Raw genomic sequence first — 22,767 nt, forward strand, 5'->3', positions numbered from 1 at the left:
AATTATATATTGTATCTACCAGGACTGATTACACTGTAATGAAGACAAAAACCTCCAGAATATAAATTAACATATATCAACATAGATGGAACGACTGACAAATTAGATATTTATTGTGTGATTTGTCGCATAGATGACGTCCATATTAGGGTAAAGTCGGTACTCTACGTAGATGACGTCCATATTAGGGAAAAGTCGGTACTCTAACTCTTCCTGCTCTGATTAATTCTTCCATATTTTATGAAGAAGATTACCACTAATTCAATCTGAACATATCTATTTTTGAAATTTCAACATCTCCTTTAATCAAATATGCAAATTTAATTTGAAATTCTATTTTAAAAGGAAAGCTACTCTATTGCTTCTTTTTAATTTGTTTTAACAGCTTAAATGTAATAGTTTGTTGACTAGATGTTGAACTTTGACCTCTGGTCACTCTAACAATGCGCTAAACTTAGATCATCACATACCTCAACATAGATATGTACTAATATTACAAGTCAAGAGAAACAAGGCTTAAATTGATTATTGTTTAATATTACAAGTCAAGAGAAACAAGGCTTAAATTGATTATTGTTTAATCAAAATTATTCAATACTTTTACTAGATAAAACTTTTACTCCTCTCGCTATAGTTGGAATTGTTTAATCAAGCACTCCTCTTGGTCGACCTTGTTCAATCATATGGGTCAGTCAGCCAAGACAAGGAGTCAGAATATACTGGTTCTCAAATGGACAAGTAAACTATGGGTGTTTATTAGTCAGGCGTTGAATAGGTTTACTTTGAAGTACGTATAATCATGTCAAATACTATTTTCACGAATCTGATAGATTGTGAAATATACATTAGAATTAATGCACCAAAAGATATTAAAATCAAGGCCAAATTGATTATGTTAATTGTTGACACATTGCTGGAATAACCAGAGTTCACATGAAGCAGGTTCGACATCAAACTAACGTCAGTTTATGTACCAGTTCAGATAAAGTAGGTTCTACATCAAACTAACATCAGTTTATGTACCAGGAGTTCAGATAAAGTAGGTTCTACATCAAACTAACGTCAGTTTATATACCAGGTCAGATAAAGCAGGTTCTACATCAAACTAACGTCAGTTTATGTACCAGGTCAGATAAAGTAGGTTCTACATCAAACTAACGTCAGTTTATATACCAGGTCAGATAAAGTAGGTTCTACATCAAACTAACGTCAGTTTATGTACCAGGTCAGATAAAGTAGGTTCTACATCAAACCAACGTCAGTTTATGTACCAGGTCAGATAAAGTAGGTTCGACATCAAACTAACGTCAGTTTATGTACCAGGAGTTCAGATAAAGTAGGTTCTACATCAAACTAACGTCAGTTTATGTACCAGGTCAGATAAAGTAGGTTCTTCATCAAACTAACGTCAGTTTATGTACCAGGAGTTCAGATAAAGCAGGTTCTACATCAAACTAACGTCAGTTTATGTACCAGGAGTTCAGATAAAGCAGGTTCTACATCAAACTAACGTCAGTTTATGTACCAGGTCAGATAAAGCAGGTTCTACATCAAACTAACGTCAGTTTATGTACCAGGAGTTCAGATAAAGTAGGTTCTACATCAAACTAACGTCAGTTTATGTACAATTGGATGTGTTTATGCTATTACAGATTGACAAGAGGACCTGTTGGAAGAAACGCACAATCAATATCCTTCTGATATATCTTTTTTCGTTTGGGAAAAGAATGACTCTAATTTTCTAAACAAACTTTTTTAATAATTGTCTCCTTGTTTACCCATATAGATAGTCACTTCCTGTCTCCAGAAAGATGAAATCAAATCCCTTTCTCAATCTGGTAATTGATTTCAGAGTTTGTCCAACAACACCCCTGATGAAAGGCATTGGTGATTTTGTGACCATAAATGGACTAAATATATCACGGAGGTGGTTTGGCCCCCTCTGGGGAGGGGCCCACGTGTCACATAGGACAAAGCTTTCTGATTTAATGACTCTGCTTTTCTTGTTCCTAGCTGTGGTCAAGACTTGAGCCTCTGAACAGCTTGACCATACTTGCAGCCTCCCCAACAATACAAGCTGTCCACCTACAAGATTTATACTGGTCAGTTTATAGCCAGTAAACAATAGCCACTATCAACATGTGGTGACACAGATATCAAAATGAATTTCTAATTTCCTCCAGGTGCCCTATTTCAAGATGATCCCTACGATAGGCTAAATCAAAAGGTCAAAGGTTATGTTTAGACAATACTTTCACCTGGTATAGAATTTAACCAGGTAAACATATTCTCATGAATAATTCCATACGGTTTTTATGATAGATCCAATTAAAATGTAATTTGGAGACAGACTACCCCAGAGAGAGGGGCCAGTGTCCCTCAATCTCGAGTCTCATCCACATCAAGTTCACTAGAAATTATTTTATAGGTCTGTTATCACCCAAACTAGTTCTCAATCAGTTTCATATCAAAGACATCAGATTTCACATTCTTGTTGTAAGTTTCTTTCCAGTTTAAGGGCAAAACAATTTGTCTGCATATTTCTGTTTTCAAATATACATATGTAAATATATTATTGTCAAGTAGTAATAATGACAGTACAGACAAGTAAATTGTCAAATTTTCAAGGCAATCTTGTATACATATATATATATATATATATATGTTCAAATCCACCTAAAAACCAAAAACGCTTTTTTCTTTATGTACATCAAAATGATTGTCCTGTTTCCTTCCAACACTTCGCTATTTAAAATAAAGGTCACAAACAATCCTCTAACAGAATTTTTACTTTCAATTACGATTTTATTATTCAGAGTATTTGAAAAATATTTGAAAGCAAAATTCATAAACCATTTTATAATGAAAATCAATTGTAAATATCTTTTATTATAAGTGAACATATACATCACTGATGTACCTGTTTACATAAATCAGTGTCAGGCCTCGTTAGGCACCTCGAACGTTGATGTCCCACTGACCCATTTGTATTTTAGACCAAAGATTTCCCACTTTCTGGTCAACATTATTAAAGTAATCCTTTAAATTTCCAACCCAAATGATCAATAACTATTTTTAATATGGCACCAAATCACAACAATAGTCAATGTATTATGATAAAAATGTCCAGATTTTTCGACTGACTGATGCGTGTTTGAACACAGAACAAGATTTGACCTTGTGGTCACCTGCTTGAGACACTACTGGTCACCCCTTTATTGTTTGGGCGTATGTTTTGGGGCAAGGATTATCACCCCGGCATAGAGACTGACGTTTTTACGCCCAGCACAGGTGCCCAGGGTATAATTCGCCATGCGAAAACATGTCTAAATGTGATTATCAATGGAGCCGCGCAGGAACCTTTACCAATTTCAATAGAAATAGCGACTAGAAATTAAGTGATATCTAGATTACCCACATTTACCTGGGGCTCTTTCTTATTAAAATCTAATTTTAAAGATGATAATGAACTCAGATCTCAGTCTTGGTAGGTAATAAGCTTGCAATTTTATCAAAAAGAAATCTTTACATAGAAGAGATGACCGGAATTCTTGAATGAACAAGTATATCCGGTAATTGTTTTGTATCATTTTCCAGTAAATTAATTTTTGAATAATATAAAAGTGTTCCAGGTGGGTATAATGATAATACAGGAAAGGAAGATGGTGAATATTTAGCCTGCAGAGGTGGTCTCCACCAGGTACACGGTCAAAAACATAGCACCTGTCGTACATTATAGGATGACACTCATCAGGCACAGGTATGAACAGGTAAAGTACATCCCCGAAACACTGGCATTGTATCCCACCTAATAGTCCCAAAAACTGGGTCACACCCCATAATACTGGGTATCTGTCACACCCCATAATACTGGGTATCTGTCACACCCCATAATACTGGGTATCTGTCACACCCCATAATACTGGGTATCTGTCACACCCCATAATACTGGGTATCTGTCACACCCCATAATACTGGGTATCTGTCACACCCCATAATACTGGGTATCTGTCACACCCCATAATACTGGGTATCTGTCACACCCCATAATACTGGGTATCTGTCACATCCCATAATACTGGGTATCTGTCACACCACATAATACTGGGTATCTGTCACACCCCATAATACTGGGTATCTGTCACACCCCATAATACTGGGTATCTGTCACACGTACCCCATAATACTGGGTATCTGTCACACCCCATAATACTGGGTATATGTCACACCCCATTATACTGGGTATCTGTCACACCCCATAATACTGGGTATCTGTCACACCCCATAATACTTGGTATCTGTCACATCCCATAATACTTGGTATCTGTCACACCCCATAATACTTGGTATCTGTCACACCCCATAATACTGGGTTTCTGTCACACCCCATAATACTTGGTATCTGTCACACCACATAATACTGGGTATCTGTCACACCCCATAATACTGGGTATCTGTCACACCCCATTATACTGGATATCTGTCACACCCCATAATACTTGGTATCTGTCACACCCCATAATACTGGGTATCTGTCACACCCCATAATACTGGGTATCTGTCACACCCCATAATACTGGGTATCTGTCACACCCCATTATACTGGGTATCTGTCACACCCCATAATACTTGGTATCTGTCACACCCCATAATACTTGGTATCTGTCACACCCCATAATACTGGGTATCTGTCACACCCCATAATACGTGGTATCTGTCACACCCCATAATACTTGGTATCTGTCACACCACATAATACTGGGTATCTGTCACACCCCATAATACTTGGTATCTGTCACACCCCATAATACTGGGTATCTGTCACACCCCATAATACTGGGTATCTGTCACACCCCATAATACTTGGTATCTGTCACACCCCATAATACTGGGTATCTGTCACACCCCATAATACTTGGTATCTCTCACACCCCATAATACTGGGTATCTGTCACACCCCATAATACTTGGTATCTGTCACACCCCATAATACTGGGTAATGGGTATCTGTCACACCCCATAATACTGGGTATCTGTCACACCCCATAATACTGGGTATCTGTCACACCCCATAATACTTGGTATCTGTCACACCCCATAATACTTGGTATCTGTCACACCCCATAATACTTGGTATCTGTCACACCCCATAATACTTGGTATCTGGACGGAGGAAACGATTGCTTTGATTTGATCCCAATTATCATGGTAAGAAAAATGAGAACAAAATTTTCAAATATTTTGAAATTGAAGAATAATAACTTGGCTTGCCCTTTATAACAGATCAAAGCAACTTTGATGTCATCTTAGAAAGACCTTTATCAAACCAGACTTTTCCTTAATTATATTACCTTTTACCGAAAAACCCTCAGAATGCTTCATATATATTTCTCTTATAGCTTCCTTTTAACCACAATGTTTCCCTGTTACAATTAACGGTCAGTGTAAATTTGATTGCCGTTTAAATTCTTCCGTTTGTAATGTATTGATATGAAGCACTTAAAGGAAAAGTATAGAAAGGAATCTGATACCTTTTAATTTGTAACCACAGAAATTTCACTGTATTATTTACTTTTTAAAGTACAGCCTGTCAACACAATGACTTCTGCATCTCGTCAAAAACCACAAACGAGGCACATCTCGTGTAGGTACAAAGATGACAAGCACTCGCTCAACACTGATCACAACCATCAGTCATTTTCTCGCCATCCCAAGTGCAGAATTCTCCCTCGACACTTTCATGAATGATGGGTCGTTCAATGCAATTCAGCATTATGCGTAACTATTAATGACAGTTGCCCCACAACTATTTTGCATTCACCAATTTGAAAAGTTGAACATAATTGACTTCAAAACAAATTATCCAAAAAGAACTTGATAGATAGTATGTTATTAATATACATATAAAATGCTATGCTTCAATGTTTCTGACGACCATGGACACGTCATCCAAAAGAATTCCTTGCCAACACTCCTTTATTTTCACATGTATTTATAAGTGTAAAAGTCATCAACCATGAACAATCATGGTTACCTTGTGAATTACTTTTTCACATTTTGTAGGTAAATGTTCTTTTTCTCTATTCATCGTAAATTGACTAGTATATGATAACGGCCCTATTTGATGTCTGTCGGCCAATGAAAAAGATCAGGTTGGACAACCGAAAAATAACGAGCCTGTTGAAACCGCAATTTAACACACAAAAGACATGATTTTATGAATGAAACTGGTAGAGAAAAATGTTCATAAAAGATGTTTAAAGTTATTTTTACCGATTGATTAAAAAGAAGCTAGAGTTACGACAACAGCATCTATAAATTATCTGCCAGAGACCTGACATTACAGAATGTAAAGTCAATTTCATCCTCATCAAACACGTCTTCAAAGATTGCTGCTAGTAAATGTTGCCCAAGGCTTGGTAGTGTTTGGAAGACTGTTAGTATACATAGCTATTACAGAGACCAATGAGCCATAGATTCTCTCTATCATTTACTGAGTTTGAGAATTAAACCTCATTCTGACATGTCCTCTTTACCTCCTTTGGAATGCATGACGTATCATTATGACAGAAACATAGGATAGCACCACTACACCACTACACCACTACACCACTACATCACTACACCACTACACCACTACACCAGGGTATGACACCACTACACCACTACACCACTACACCACACCACTACACCACTACACCACTACACCAGGGTATGACACCACTACACCACTACACCACTACATCACTACACCACTACATCACTACACCAGGGTATGGCACCACTACACCACTACACCACTACACCAGGGTATGGCACCACTACACCACTACACCACTACACCACTACACCACTACATCACTACACCAGGGTATGACACCACTACACCACTACACCACTACATCACTACACCAGGGTATGGCACCACTACACCACTTCACCAGGGTATGGCACCACTACACCAGGGTATGGCACCACTACACCACTACACCACTACACCAGGGTATGGCACCACTACACCACTACACCAGGGTATGGCACCACTACACCACTACACCACTACACCAGGGTATGACACCACTACACCAGGGTATGACACCACTACACCACTACACCAGGGTATGGCACCACTACACCAGGGTATGGCACCACTACACCACTACACCAGGGTATGACACCACTACACCAGGGTATGGCACCACTACACCAGGGTATGACACCACTACACCAGGGTATGACACCACTACACCACTACACCACTACACCAGGGTATGGCACCACTACACCGGTCACCACTACACCACTACACCACTACACCACTACACCAGGGTATGACACCACTACACCACTACACCACTACACCAGGGTATGGCACCACTACACCAGGGTATGGCACCACTACACCACTACACCAGGGTATGGCACCACTACACCAGGGTATGACACCACTACACCAGGGTATGGCACCACTACACCACTACACCACTACACCCAGGGTATGACACCACTACACCAGGGTATGACACCACTACACCAGGGTATGGCACCACTACACCACTACACCACTACACCAGGGTATGGCACCACTACACCACTACACCAGGGTATGACACCACTACACCACTACACCACTACACCACTACACCAGGGTATGACACCACTACACCAGGGTATGGCACCACTACACCACTACACCAGGGTATGGCACCACTACACCACTACACCAGGGTATGACACCACTACACCAGGGTATGACACCACTACACCAGGGTATGACACCACTACACCACTACACCACTACACCAGGGTATGGCACCACTACACCAGGGTATGGCACCACTACACCACTACACCACTACACCAGGGTATGGCACCACTACACCACTACACCAGGGTATGACACCACTACACCAGGGTATGACACCACTACACCAGGGTATGGCACCACTACACCAGGGTATGACACCACTACACTAGGGTATGACACCACTACACCAGGGTATGGTACCACTACACCAGGGTATGGCACCACTACACCACTACACCACTACACCACTACACCAGGGTATGACACCACTACACTAGGGTATGACACCACTACACTAGGGTATGACACCACTACACCAGGGTATGGCACTACTACACCAGGGTATGGCACCACTACACCAGGGTATGGCACCACTACACCAGGGTATGGCACCACTACACCAGGGTATGACACCACTACACCACTACACCAGGGTATGGCACCACTACACCACTACACCAGGGTATGGCACCACTACACCACTACACCAGGGTATGGCACCACTACACCACTACACCAGGGTATGGCACCACTACACCACTACACCAGGGTATGGCACCACTACACCAGGGTATGGCACCACTACACCAGTACACCACTACACCAGGGTATGGCACCACTACACCACTACACCAGGGTATGGCACCACTACACCACTACACCACTACACCAGGGTTCACCATACAGCCACTACACCCCAAAGGGTATGGCACCACTACACCAGGGTATGGCACCACTACACCAGGGTATGACACCACTACACCAAGGTATGACACCACTACACCAGGGTATTGCACCACTACACCACTACACCACTACACCAGGGTATGGCACCACTACACCACTACACCAGGGTATGGCACCACTACACCACTACACCAGGGTATGGCACCACTACACCACTACCACACACACCAGGGTATGGCACCACCACCATACACACCACTACACCAGGGTATGGCACCACTACACACCAGGTATGCACCACTACACCAACACCACTACACCACTACACCAGGGTATGGCACCACTACACCACTTAACCTCAAACCACTAACACCCCAGGGTATGGCACCACTACACACTACACCAACACACTACACCAGGGTATGGACACCACTACACCACTACAACCACTACAACACATCATACCCAACCACTACACCAGGGTATGGCACCACTACACCACCAAAGTACACACTACACCAGGGTATGGCACACACTACACCACTACACCACTACACCAGGGTATGGCACCACTACACCACTACACCAGGGTATGGCACCACACACCATAACCACTACAACACCACTACACCACTTACACTACACCAGGTATGGCACACTACACATACACTACACATACACCAGGGTATGGCACCACACCACTACACAGTTCATACAACATACACCAGGGTATGGCACCACTACACCACTACACCACTACACCACTACACCAGGGTATGACACCACTACACCACTACACCACTACACCACTACACCAGGGTATGACACCACTACACCAGGGTATGACACCACTACACCAGGGTATGGCACCACTACACCACTACACCACTACACCGCTACACCAGGGTATGGCACCACTACACCACTACACCACTACACCAGGGTATGGCACCACTACACCACTACACCACTACACCGCTACACCAGGGTATGGCACCACTACACCACTACACCACTACACCACTACACCACTACACCAGGGTATGGCACCACTACACCACTACACCAGGGTGGTAAAAGTCATATTGATAGACACAACTAGGATCTCTATAACAGTAATTATCAATGAGTAACAAATTAGTGTGATTCAATAAAAAGTTGCAACACCTTCAACCAATTTTGTCAGCAAGAGTGAAGTTTTAAACTTGTCAGAATATGAAAACCTTGTGATCTGTGGTTATCAAGTACAATGTAATACACTGTATTACTATCCAGTACTAACTGTCAAACACTTTGAAACATACCACAGAAAATATTTAACCAATCAAAACATTTTTAAACTAACACAAAGGATAACTAACCAATCAAAACACTTTGAAACATACCACAGAAAATATCTAACCAATCAAAACACATTGAAACATAACACAAATGATATCTAATCAATCAAAACACTTTGAAATGTAACATAAAAGATATCTAACAAGTCAGAACACTTTCAAACAAAGCGGACAGAAAATCTATATCAGTTCAAACTGTTTATTCATTTTTTTAAATCTTGGATTCAAAGCGAAAGTACACATCATCTTGTGGAGGTCAAGCTAATTAAAAGCTTGGAAAGTGAGACAAATCGTATATCAAGCTGAAACCCCTCACTGCTCTGATCTATTATGTATCCCTGGAGATACGAAGCAGACAAGCAGCCAGAAGGTCAGTTCATTCTCCATCATTTGTCTGGCTTAAGACCGGAAGGTCCAAGTTCAAACTCCAGTTGTGGCTCCCACTTTTTTATCAAATTATATCTACGGGGAGTGGAACAAAGAACAAAATTTCCGAGTGCATTCAGTTTTACTGTTTCTAGATTGACTAGTACCTCTCAAAACTGAAATGTTGACTATAACGGACACAGAGCCTTTGTAATATTTAAAACCTGAACACAACCTTGGTTGCTATTTCAGGAAATATTAACACACGGCCAATAGATGAAAAATAAATGTCTCTTATGAGTTTTCTGAATTTGAACTAGAAAGTACGAGGAAAAGTACGAGGATAAGTTCAAGTAGTCTCCCCTGAAATGATGCTCTTATTGATAAACGTGCACATCTGTGTGATTATAATTACACCTACAAGAAAAATGAAATTATGGCAAAACACTACCGAAAATAGGATACAAACATAACCACAAACTACCAAATTTGTCAACATTGCTATAGTAACACCAGTAATATAATTTGTCAACATTGCTATAGTAACACCAGTAATATAATTTGTCAACATTGCTATAGTAACACCAGTAATATAATTTGTCAACATTGCTATAGTAACACCAGTAATATTATATTAGGAGGTATCACTGCTCCTCGACTCTAATTAGCTATAATATGGTAGCAGACAGAGAAAATGCCAAAAATTATGATCGATGCCCTAAAGTGACCTGGAGGGCCAGTAAGAACAGCTGGATAATAATACCTGTATATCCAGGAGTCATTAGTTACCATGTTTTTTACCTGTGTACACAGGTAAGTCAACACAACGACCTGGTGTTTGTAAGACTGTTAGAATTTTCTCTGCCACTTTACAAAGTTTACTCAAAGTAATTTTTCCACCCTTTCACTATGCATATTACAGTAATAAAACACTGGCTGAAATATTGTTTGCATTTTTCTAATACATGTATTCTTTTTCTACGTTGTTTCTCATTTTCCGAATATTGTAATCATGTCAATTAGTATGTTTCAAATCTCAAAACTGCCAGGGTTTCCTTCTGGAAATCAGCACAATCAAGGATGTATTTTTAACTTTAAGTATTTGAAGGCTTACCTTGATATTAGGGCCAGCTCTGTTTCCCTCTGGGCAAAGCAGGCGGAAGGCTTGACGCTTAAAGTGGATCAGGCAGTTGTTACAGTGTTGGCAGTACCCCCCTCCGCGGGGCCTCTCACCCCGGCCTGTAGGGGGCAGGTGAACCACTACTCTGTCATATATCCCTGGGGCATACTTAGAACCAGCTCCTTTACCTGGGGTAGAACACACAAATGAATTCTCATACACTCCACTGGGGCGTTTCGCTGGAGTAACATCGGAGGAAGGCGACAAGGCACGTCTGTCCGGAGACGGAGGTGACCAACAGCGTGAGGGACCTCGATCACTCAGTGGAGACAAACCCCTATGTGGGCCCCTGTCTCTTGGAGGAGATTTGCATCTCAGAGGGTCATGATCACTTTCTGGCGATAAACACCTCTGTGGATTCTTACCACTAGGTGGCGACATGCACCGCTGTAGACCCCTGTCGCTCGGAGGAGATTTACACCTTTGGGGGTTGTGTTCACTTTCCGGCGATAAACACCTCTGTTGATTCCTCCCACTAGGCGGCGACAAGCACCTTTGCATGCTCCGATCATTGACAGGAGAAGCAGGCCGCCCAAAAACAAAGGACAACTCTGTGGCATTTTCATCTGTGAACTTAACTTGGCCTCCGTCAGTAAGCGGTGAGAACGTTCCACGAATCGGGTAATCCATGATATCTCGTTCCTGGGGGGTGGTGAAATCCATGGATATATCCTCACCGTTGTGGAGTGATGGCCCCCCTCGCTTGACCCAATCTGACCCCTCCTTAATGGCTCGAAGCTCTTTCACTGTGGCAGACTTTTGGGATTTATCTGGAGACGGTGTCGGCAGTTTTCGGATTTTTGCCTCGCCACCGAACATATGCACAGCCGTCTTCACACTGACAGTTTCGGTGTAGCCATCGGTATCATTCTGAAACAAAACAAGAACAGACAACTATTACAACCTAATTTAGAAATCTTTGTTTTTATCTAATCATAAGATGTCAGCTTTCATGTAAGAAAACTAATTCACCGGGATACATCCAAGCTGAACATTGCAGTTCATGTTTGTTCTAAACTGCACAATGGCTATATTATGCTTTTTTTATTCATTTGGTTATAGAGCCATTTCATTATACACTGCCAACCAATTATATTGTCACACTGCAATACTGTCCCTTGTCACACTGTAATACTGTCCCTTGTCACACTGTAATAATGTCCCTTGTCACACTTTAATACTGTCACACTGTAATACTGTCCCTTGTCACACTTTAATACTGTCCCCTGTCACACTGTAATACTGTCCCTTGTCACACTGTAATACTGTCCCTTGTCACACTGTAATACTGTCCCTTGTCACACTGTAAACTGTCACACTGTCCCCTGTCACACTGTAATACTGTCCCTTGTCACACTGTAATACTGTCCCTGTCACACTGTAATACTGTCCCTTGTCACACTGTAATACTGTCCCTTGTCACACTGTAATACTGTCCCTTGTCACACCTGTCACAACTGTAATACTGTCCCTTGTCACACTGTAATACTGTCCCTTGTCACTATACTGTCAATTAAACTGTCCCTGTCACACTCTGTAAATACTGTCCCTTGTCACACTGTAATACTGTCCCTTGTCACACTTTAATACTGTCCCTTGTCACACTGTAATACTGTCCCTTGTCACACTGTAATACTGTCACACTGTAATACTGTCCCTTGTCACACTGTAATACTGTCCCTTGTCACACTGTAATACTGTCCCTGTCACACTGTAATACTGTCCCTTGTCACACTGTAATACTGTCCCTTGTCACACTGTAATACTGTCCCCTGTCACACTGTAATACTGTCCCTTGTCACACTGTAATACTGTCCCTTGTCACACTGTAATACTGTCCCCTGTCACACTGTAATACTGTCCCCTGTCACACTGTAATACTGTCCCTTGTCACACTGTAATACTGTCCCTGTCACACTGTAATACTGTCCCCTGTCACACTGTAATACTGTCCCCTGTCACACTGTAATACTGTCACACTGTCCCCTGTCACACTGTAATACTGTCCCCTGTCACACTGTAATACTGTCCCCTGTCACACTGTAATACTGTCCCCTTGTCACACTGTAATACTGTCCCTGTCACACTGTAATACTGTCCCCTTGTCACACTGTAATACTGTCCCTTGTCACACTGTAATACTGTCCCCTGTCACACTGTAATACTGTCCCTTGTCACACTGTAATACTGTCCCTTGTCACACTGTAATACTGTCCCTTGTCACACTGTAATACTGTCCCTTGTCACACTGTAATACTGTCCCTTGTCACACTGTAATACTGTCCCTTGTCACACTGTAATACTGTCCTTCCACTGTACTGCCCTGTCACACTGTAATACTGTCCCTTGTCACACTGTAATACTGTCCCTTGTCACACTGTAATACTGTCCCTTGTCACACTGTAATACTGTCCCTTGTCACACTGTAATACTGTCCCTGTCACACTGTAATACTGTCCCCTTGTCACACTGTAATACTGTCCCTTGTCACACTGTAATACTGTCCCTTGTCACACTGTAATACTGTCCCCTGTCACACTGTAATACTGTCCCTTGTCACACTGTAATACTGTCCCTGTCACACTGTAATACTGTCCCTTGTCACACTGTAATACTGTCCCTTGTCACACTGTAATACTGTCCCTTGTCACACTGTAATACTGTCCCTGTCACACTGTAATACTGTCCCTTGTCACACTGTAATACTGTCCCTTGTCACACTGTAATACTGTCCCTTGTCACACTGTAATACTGTCCCTTGTCCCTTGTCACACTGTAATACTGTCCCTTGTCACACTGTAATACTGTCCCTTGTCACACTGTAATACTGTCCCTTGTCACACTGTAATACTGTCCCTTGTCACACTGTAATACTGTCACACTGTAATACTGTCCCTTGTCACACTGTAATACTGTCCCTTGTCACACTGTAATACTGTCCCTTGTCACACTGTAATACTGTCCCTTGTCACACTGTAATACTGTCCCTTGTCACACTGTAATACTGTCCCTTGTCACACTGTAATACTGTCCCTTGTCACACTGTAATACTGTCCCCTGTCACACTGTAATACTGTCCCCTGTCACACTGTAATACTGTCCCCTGTCACACTGTAATACTGTCCCTTGTCACACACTGTAATACTGTCCCTTGGTCACACTGTAATACTGTCCCTTGTCCACACTGTAAATACTGTCCCTTGTCACACTGTATACTGTCCCTTGTCACACTGTAATATACTGTCCCTTGTCACAACTGTAATACTGTCCCTTGTCCAACACTGTAATACTGTCCCTATGTCTACGTGTAATACTGTCCCCTGGTCACAACTGTCAATACTGTCCCTGTCACACTGTAATACTGTCCCTTGTCACACTGTAATACTGTCCCCTGTCACACTGTAATACTGTCCCCTGTCACACTGTAATACTGTCCCCTGTCACACTGTAATACTGTCCCTTGTCACACTGTAATACTGTCCCCTGTCACACTGTAATACTGTCCCCTTGTCACACTGTAATACTGTCCCCTGTCACACTGTAATACTGTCCCCTGTCACACTGTAATACTGTCCCCTGTCACACTGTAATACTGTCCCCTGTCACACTGTAATACTGTCCCCTTGTCACACTGTAATACTGTCCCTTGTCACACTGTAATACTGTCCCTTGTCACACTGTAATACTGTCCCTTGTCACACTGTAATACTGTCCCTTGTCACACTGTAATACTGTCCCTTGTCACACTGTAATACTGTCCCTTGTCACACTGTAATACTGTCCCTTGTCACACTGTAATACTGTCCCCTGTCACACTGTAATACTGTCCCCTGTCACACTGTAATACTGTCCCTTGTCACACTGTAATACTGTCACACTGTAATACTGTCACACTGTAATACTGTCCCTTGTCACACTGTAATACTGTCCCTTGTCACACTGTAAACTGTCCCTTGTCACACTGTCACACTGTAATACTGTCCCTTGTCACACTGTAATACTGTCCCTTGTCACACTGTAATAGTCCTGTCCACTAACTGTAATAACATGTCCCTGTCACACTGTAATAATGTCCCTGTCACACTGTAATAGTCAACTGTCCCTGTACACTGTAATACTGTCCCTGTCACACTGTAATACTGTCCCTGTCACACTGTAATACTGTCCCTTGTCACGTAACGCACTTACATGTAATACTGTCCCTGTCACACTGTAATACTGTCACACTGTAATACTGTCCCTTGTCACACTGTAATACTGTCACACTGTAATACTGTCACACTGTAATACTGTCCCTTGTCACACTGTAATACTGTCACACTGTAATACTGTCACACTGTAATACTGTCACACTGTAATACTGTCCCTTGTCACACTGTAATACTGTCACACTGTAATACTGTCCCTTGTCACACTGTAATACTGTCCCTTGTCACACTGTAATACTGTCCCTTGTCACACTGTAATACTGTCACACTGTAATACTGTCACACTGTAATACTGTCACACTGTAATACTGTCCCTTGTCACACTTTACACCTCGTTGGAATACCACTATTAGATAATAAGCCACACTGCTGTACTTCACCCCTTTTATAGTAAACATGCGGCATGATAGTTAAGTGTGTGGGAAAATATTGATGGTATAGAGATGTATTCTAAATAATTACAAAATAAGGAAGAATACAAAAAAATAAAAACACCAAATATCAGCAGTAAAAGCTCTAAGGTGGCCAATGAGGAACAAGTTGGTATGATATTCTAATTCATTATTTTTTTCCAACAAACAAAAATTGAGACAATTTAAGACAAATAGTATCCAACATACACAGAAAACCAAAAATGTATACCACTGTATGTATACCACGGTATGTATACCACTGTTTGTATACAACTGTATGTATACCACTGTATGTATACCACTGTATATACCACTGTATGTATACCACTGTATGTATACCACGGTATGTATACCACTGTATGTATACCACTGTATGTATACCACGGTATGTATACCACTGTATGTATACCACTGTATGTATACAACTGTATGTATACCACTGTATATATACCACTGTACTGTATACCACTGTATGTATACCACTGTATGTATACCACTGTATGTATACCACTGTATGTATACCACTGTACTGTATACCACTGAATGTTAGTATATAGATCAAACAATATCCCCACCCCTTACTTAACTAAGACCCACTGTACTTAATACAACAATTGATGATTTTCCATTTTGATATTATTAAGAATCATTAGAAGACATCTGGGGATGAGAATATTCTATACTCTGTTATACCGTCACTGTCTAAGTATATAGGTAATATTCTATACTCTGTTTTACCATCTAAGTATATAGGTAATATTCTATACTCTGTTATACCGTCTAAGTATATATAGGTAAGTTTTTCTCTTGACACCCTGATTTAACAGACAATCTGTCAGACAAGGTGTCATTGTCTCACCTGAGAAATGTCACCTGTATTCATTATGGAGAAACATCTACCTGGACCTATTATAAATCACTCTCACAAAGTAAAGTCAGTTTTGACAATGTTTGTTTTCTAGGAGAAAAAAACAGTGTTTATATCTCAACACCAAGGTGTCAAATCCGTAGGTTTTGTGTTTTTAAAAATGTCTCTCACTTGTTTTAACAATTCCACATGCACATTTTACCTTTAAATGCAAAACACAGGTATCAGTATACCAACAAGAGGCACATGGGCCTTAACGGTCTCCCAAGTTTTGAAATATTTTAGCATATTTGAGCCTGTGACCTTGAATGAAAGTCAATGTCAATCATTTGAACAATCATTATAGCCCTTTACCCGAGAACTACAAATGCAATATCAGGTCTCTCAGCCTCTTGGCTATCAATAAAAAGTTATTAAAGATTTTGGCATATTCAACCCCTGTGACCTTGAATGAAGGTCAAGGTCATCCATTGGAACAAACTTGTTAGCCATTCATCCCAGTATGCTACAGACCCAATATCAGGTCTCTGGGCCTTGATTCTGCCATATCTGGATCTTGAGAAGAAGATTTTTGAAACCCCTTTTGACTCTGACCCTCAGGCCCAAGAGGTAGGGACCATATAATTTATAATTTTGGTAGACATTCGGCCAAGGAAAGATCCTGCAAAATTTTATAAATAATGGTTCTGGAGTCTTTGAGAAGATGTTGAAAACGTTAACTAATGGACACTAGATGACGGACGACAGACGATGAGGGCGACGGACGACGATGGACAAGCCAGATTAGAAAAGGTCATTAAGCTTTACGCAGGTGACCTGATAAAGTAGGTATTGGTATACCAATAAATGTTGAATATTTCAATTCTATAATTTGATTGTCAGTACTTAATAATTTTTTTTTAATATTGATATTGGCAAACATTGATAATGGATATACATTCACAAATGATTTGCAATCTAATTCAACAGTATCACCTACTTGAGGGCCCAACTCTGTGTATTGTCCAGAATTTAATTAAGATATATTGTATACATTTTATATATGTAATTATAAGCAGTATCTTTTACTCGTGTCAATAAATATGAAAATAACTGAACAAAAATAACACATTTGATCTTTTAAATTAAGAATAGACTTTTTGATAGCAATGCATTCATCAAACATCTAAGTTCAAAATAAAATTCCACAATAGAAAAAAAAACACATTGTTAACATGTTTGAACTCATAATCTGATGAATGTTACGAGCTGATCAGTCACATGATCCATAAAATCATGAATTGACTCCAGCAGTTACCTTACGTAATAATGTCATTGTGTTTTGTAATCGCGATCATTGATCTAGCCGATCTAGTACATTTTTGTCGCAATGTTAATCTGGTTTTTCCGGCCACACATGAGTTGATATTTTGAGAATGGCCATCAATGGAGGCCCCGGATCACAGGGAATCAGCTGTACAATCCTGACATGCTGCCATTTCGGGGGTTATTTAGGAACACGACAGATTGCATTTAAATTATTTTTTTAGGGGTACCTGCACTATGGTCTCGGTTAGTGATACAGCTCTTATTTAAAACTATTTAGGAGTAAATGATATAGTTAGACAATGTTGTAAAGGTGTTTGTAATAGACATCACACAGTAGAGTCCAATACGTCATATAGGCGGTTACACAGACGTAGGGCGTAGTCTGGGCACCGATAAGTACTTAACTAAGGTAAGGTACCTTAGGGTCGTAACGGTCTTCAAGCACATCACTCAAAGTTACACCAAAAACACATTTAGTCCTTCACATACATTGTACATTTTTGACAGCTTGATCTATGCATCTGATTACAGAAAAAAATAACAATGAAATACAAACAAGTCATTGCAATTTTGGTCAACGTGGATTACGCCAAATTGTCAAATCTGCTGAGCTTCGCAGAACTTCATTTGTTGAACTGATACAGAATTTTTATATTATTATATCAATTTTTGTATAATTATACCAATTTGATATAATTATATCAATTTTAAGGAAGTCCTAATGTGGCAAGAAATTTTAATGAATTTCCGTAATCATTTAATTTTCAAATAAAGTGCATTGAAACCCATTAAAGTACGATTGCTTTTTATACAGCAGTGTCATCACCCAATGGAGTCACAAGTTCGATAAAAATTGATCAAATTACGAATCTTAGATAGCCGATTTGGCTACTGACTGTTACAGGCATCATGTCCGATTTGTTACCCCAAGTCTGAGTACAATCAGCCATTTACTCTGACAAAGGAAAATCCTACGGCTTAAATTCACATCAGTGAACATCTATCATTGTAGACCATTAGCCCTTGTCTTTAACACTGGACCAAAAAGCCATCCCACCAATCCTCCATTTTTATATACGACCATTTTCTCTCGTTAATCTCCAAGCAGGGACTCATTAATGAATATCTTCATCAGTAATTTCATTTTCTTCCATGTACTTTAATTTGTCTCAATGATTACTCCACGGTTTCACACCTCAGTTCCGATAATTAAAAGAAATCTACAATCTGCCATCTCATTTTAATTGGTTAGGTCATATTCGTTCTATCACGTTTTTCTGGTCAAAACCATGTGGTGCCCCCTATCCCATCACAGTAGCCTCAAGGCTTGGTTTAGCACCTTTAATGTCAACACCCATCTGTATCACCAATTCAAAACAATATTTTCCATTGAAGCAATTCTGTGATTTGTCTCATAAATCTGTTTGTATTGTGTTCGGCTCCACTGTTTATGTCCAGGTTTTCTCCGCCATGGTGATTGTACTATATCATTTAGTCAAACCCTCCCCTGTACTGGTGTACTTTAATACCTAAAACTGATTAATTCATTAATCAATTAGAAACTTTTAAGGTGCTAATTGTTCAATATCAGAATGAAGCACAATAAACTAATTATAATTTAATGCCAAAAATTTTATTCAATTTGCTTGAAAAAATTTTGATAAAAATTTAAAGTATCCTCTTTTGAATTCTTTGTAAAGTAAAGAAAGGAAATTGTGAGGTTTGGTAACTTTGTCGGGATTTAAAGTAGAATTGTACTCAATTACAACTGTGTTCAGGTTATGAGAAGTAATTAGAAATATCAATGATCCCAACAAATATGCCGCATATGGACAGAAATTGGAAAAAAAATATCCTTTTTAAGGTTGTATCTGGTGTATGGATTGGGGTTGGGGGTGGTGGTGGAGTTGGTCCAGGGTATGGGGATTGGGGTTGGGGGTAGTGGTGGAGTTGGTCCTGGGTACGGGGATTGGGGATTGGGGGTGGCGGTGGAGATGGTGCGGGTATGGGGGTTGGGGTTGGGGGTAGTGGTGGAGTTGGTCCAGGGTACAGGGATTGGGGTTGGGGGTAGTGGTGGAGATGGTGCAGGGTATGGGGGTTGGGGTTGGGGGTAGTGGTGGAGTTGGTCCAGGGGTACGGGGATTGGGGTGGGGGGTGATGGTGGAGTTGGTCCAGGGTATGGGGATTGGGGTTGGGGGTGGCTGGTGGAGATGGTGCAGGGTATGGGGGTTGGGGTTGGGGGTAGTGGTGGGATTGGTCCAGGGTATGGGGGATTGGGTTTGGGGGTGGTGGGGGAGTTGGTCCAGGGTATTGGGGATTGGGGTTGGGGGTAGTGGTGGAGTTGGTCCAGGGTATGGGATTGGTGTTGGGGGTAGTGGTGGAGTTGGTCCAGGGTATGGGGGTTGGGGTTGGGGGTAGTGGTGGAGTTGGTCCAGGGTATGGGGATTGGGGTTGGGGGTAGTGGTGGAGTTGGTCCAGGGTATGGGGAGGTTGGGGTTGGGGGGGAGTGGTGGAGTTGGTCAGGGTATGGGGGTATTGGGGGTTGGGGGTAGTGTGGAGTTGGTCCAGTGGTATGGGGTGTTGGGGGTTGGGGGTAGTGGTGGAGTTGGTCCAGGGTATGGGGATTGGGGTTGGGGGTAGCGGTGGGGTTGGTCCAGGGTATGGGGATTGGGGTTGGGGGTAGTGGTGGAGTTGGTCCAGGGTATGGGGATTGGGGTTGGGGGGTGGTGGTGGAGTTGGTCCAGGGTATGGGGATTGGGGTTGGGGGTAGTGGTGGAGTTGGTCCAGGGTATGGGGGTTGGGGTTGGGGGTAGTGGTGGAGTTGGTCCAGGGTATGGGGATTGGGGTTGGGGGTGGTGGTGGAGTTGGTCCAGGGTACAGGGATTGGGGTTGGGGGTAGTGGTGGAGTTGGCGCGGGTTGTGTGTTTCTTTGAGGTTTGATAATCTAACACTGTTATATAAAGAAAGCTGTAGAAAAGCTACATAAAAATTATATCCAACTTAAGTTACAATTTTTTGATGAAATAATTTGTTTATCTCCAAACAAAAACATCATTCCAGGATCCAGCAGCTTATTCCACACGTGAATGTTTAATGATTATGTCTATGATAGTATGATATTGTATTTTTTCAGGAACCACAACAATTCTCGACTCGCTTTTGTGTCTGTACAGAACCTTTTTATATCATCGTCCAGGTCAACTAAAGGACATAAAACAAACCCGCCGTAATGTTTTAATCTTGAATGTCAAACGTTCAGAGGACTAAGATCTCATACACTCCCAATTACATCACAGGTTCTATTTAAACATTAGAAGCATCTGTTTGCAGTCTGTCTGATGTCCTCATCGAACCACTTAACAAACTCCATTTGAAATCTTATCTGCTCTTCTGTCCACCATAGAACAAAGAACATGTGAACTATGAATCAACAAATTACATTTGATAATCAGAGAGAATAAATAGATATATATCGTTTACCTACCTAAGGCTCAGTTATCTTACCTATATAGACAAGCACGCCCTTACTACACAAATATATCCATTCTTTACAAGTCTTTCATCTTCTCTGAGCTGATAACTATGATCTGGGTCAAAGAGATGCTTCTATCTAGAAGACTATGGTTACTAACTTACTACAGAGAACAATATGATACTGAAATGCTTTTGTTTTACATAAACACAATGAAATAGAAATCCTTGGGCTAACATGCGTTTATAATTACATTTTATAAATTTACATACAAATAGTTTTCCTTTGTTCTGTAAAGGATCAAAGAATATACACATGGACAGTGTATTATTTCCATTAAGCTACTACTGTAAAGGGTTGGATACAATAATATTACCCATAGTATACATTCTATAAACATTTCACAAGTACACAGACATTATATTTATAGCTAGACTTTACTAGTACTTCTTGTTAGAAATTTAAATCCGTTCAAGTTTTTGTTTGATTTTACCCATTATTTTCAGCATGAAAAACCAATTTATTTCATATGCTATCATCGGACAATTCCAATAGGTTTTTGTCGAATGTCTAAAGAATACAAAACATATTTGAAACCAAATATCTGAAAAAAGAAAAGCTGTTTCATCAATTTGCCTTAGAGACAGTACAACCTATAATTACACTGGAGGTTAATTTGCCAGTTAAGTTCTAACGATCACAAAATGGTCGTATTTCTTCTCAAGATTTTAACAAAATTTTAGTCAGAAAGGAAAATGTCATTTATTAAAAGTGACAGCTAATGCCTAATGTATCAGGATATTCTGTCGTTAGAATTCAAATAGTCTCAACAATTTCTATTAATCAATGTCGACCATCATAATCACTAAATTCCCTCTCAGGTTTTTAGGGTCTGTATTCTCATCCCCTAATACATAGAGAAGTAATCAGCCTGTGTCCCTTTAAGGGAGCCCCTGCTGTGTGTCACTAATGCCACAAACATCTTCTGGGGTTAAATCCCCACCCGTTTGTAAAGTCACAATAAACCGCCATTACTTGGCATGTGCTTTCCAAATCACCATTACGCCTTGAGTAATCACTCTGACACATGATGGGTACATTTTTTTGTACTCCTATCA

At 40.8% G+C, this 22,767-nt stretch overlaps 1 protein-coding gene across 3 annotated transcripts in view; it reads right to left on the bottom strand.

Annotated features, from left to right (window-relative positions):
- The window catches only part of LOC117324551 (kinesin-like protein KIF26B), a 385,773-nt gene that overhangs the window by 178,201 nt on the left and 184,805 nt on the right, over window positions 1-22,767 (bottom strand). For all 3 annotated transcript variants that reach the window (XM_033880465.1, XM_033880464.1, XM_033880466.1), the window contains one exon: window positions 11,315-12,250. In XM_033880465.1, coding sequence (XP_033736356.1) covers window positions 11,315-12,250 — 936 coding nt within the window. The remainder of the gene's footprint in view (window positions 1-11,314; window positions 12,251-22,767) is intronic.

This window comes from Pecten maximus, chromosome 3 (assembly GCF_902652985.1).
Source record: "Pecten maximus chromosome 3, xPecMax1.1, whole genome shotgun sequence".
Taxonomy (NCBI): domain Eukaryota; kingdom Metazoa; phylum Mollusca; class Bivalvia; order Pectinida; family Pectinidae; genus Pecten; species Pecten maximus.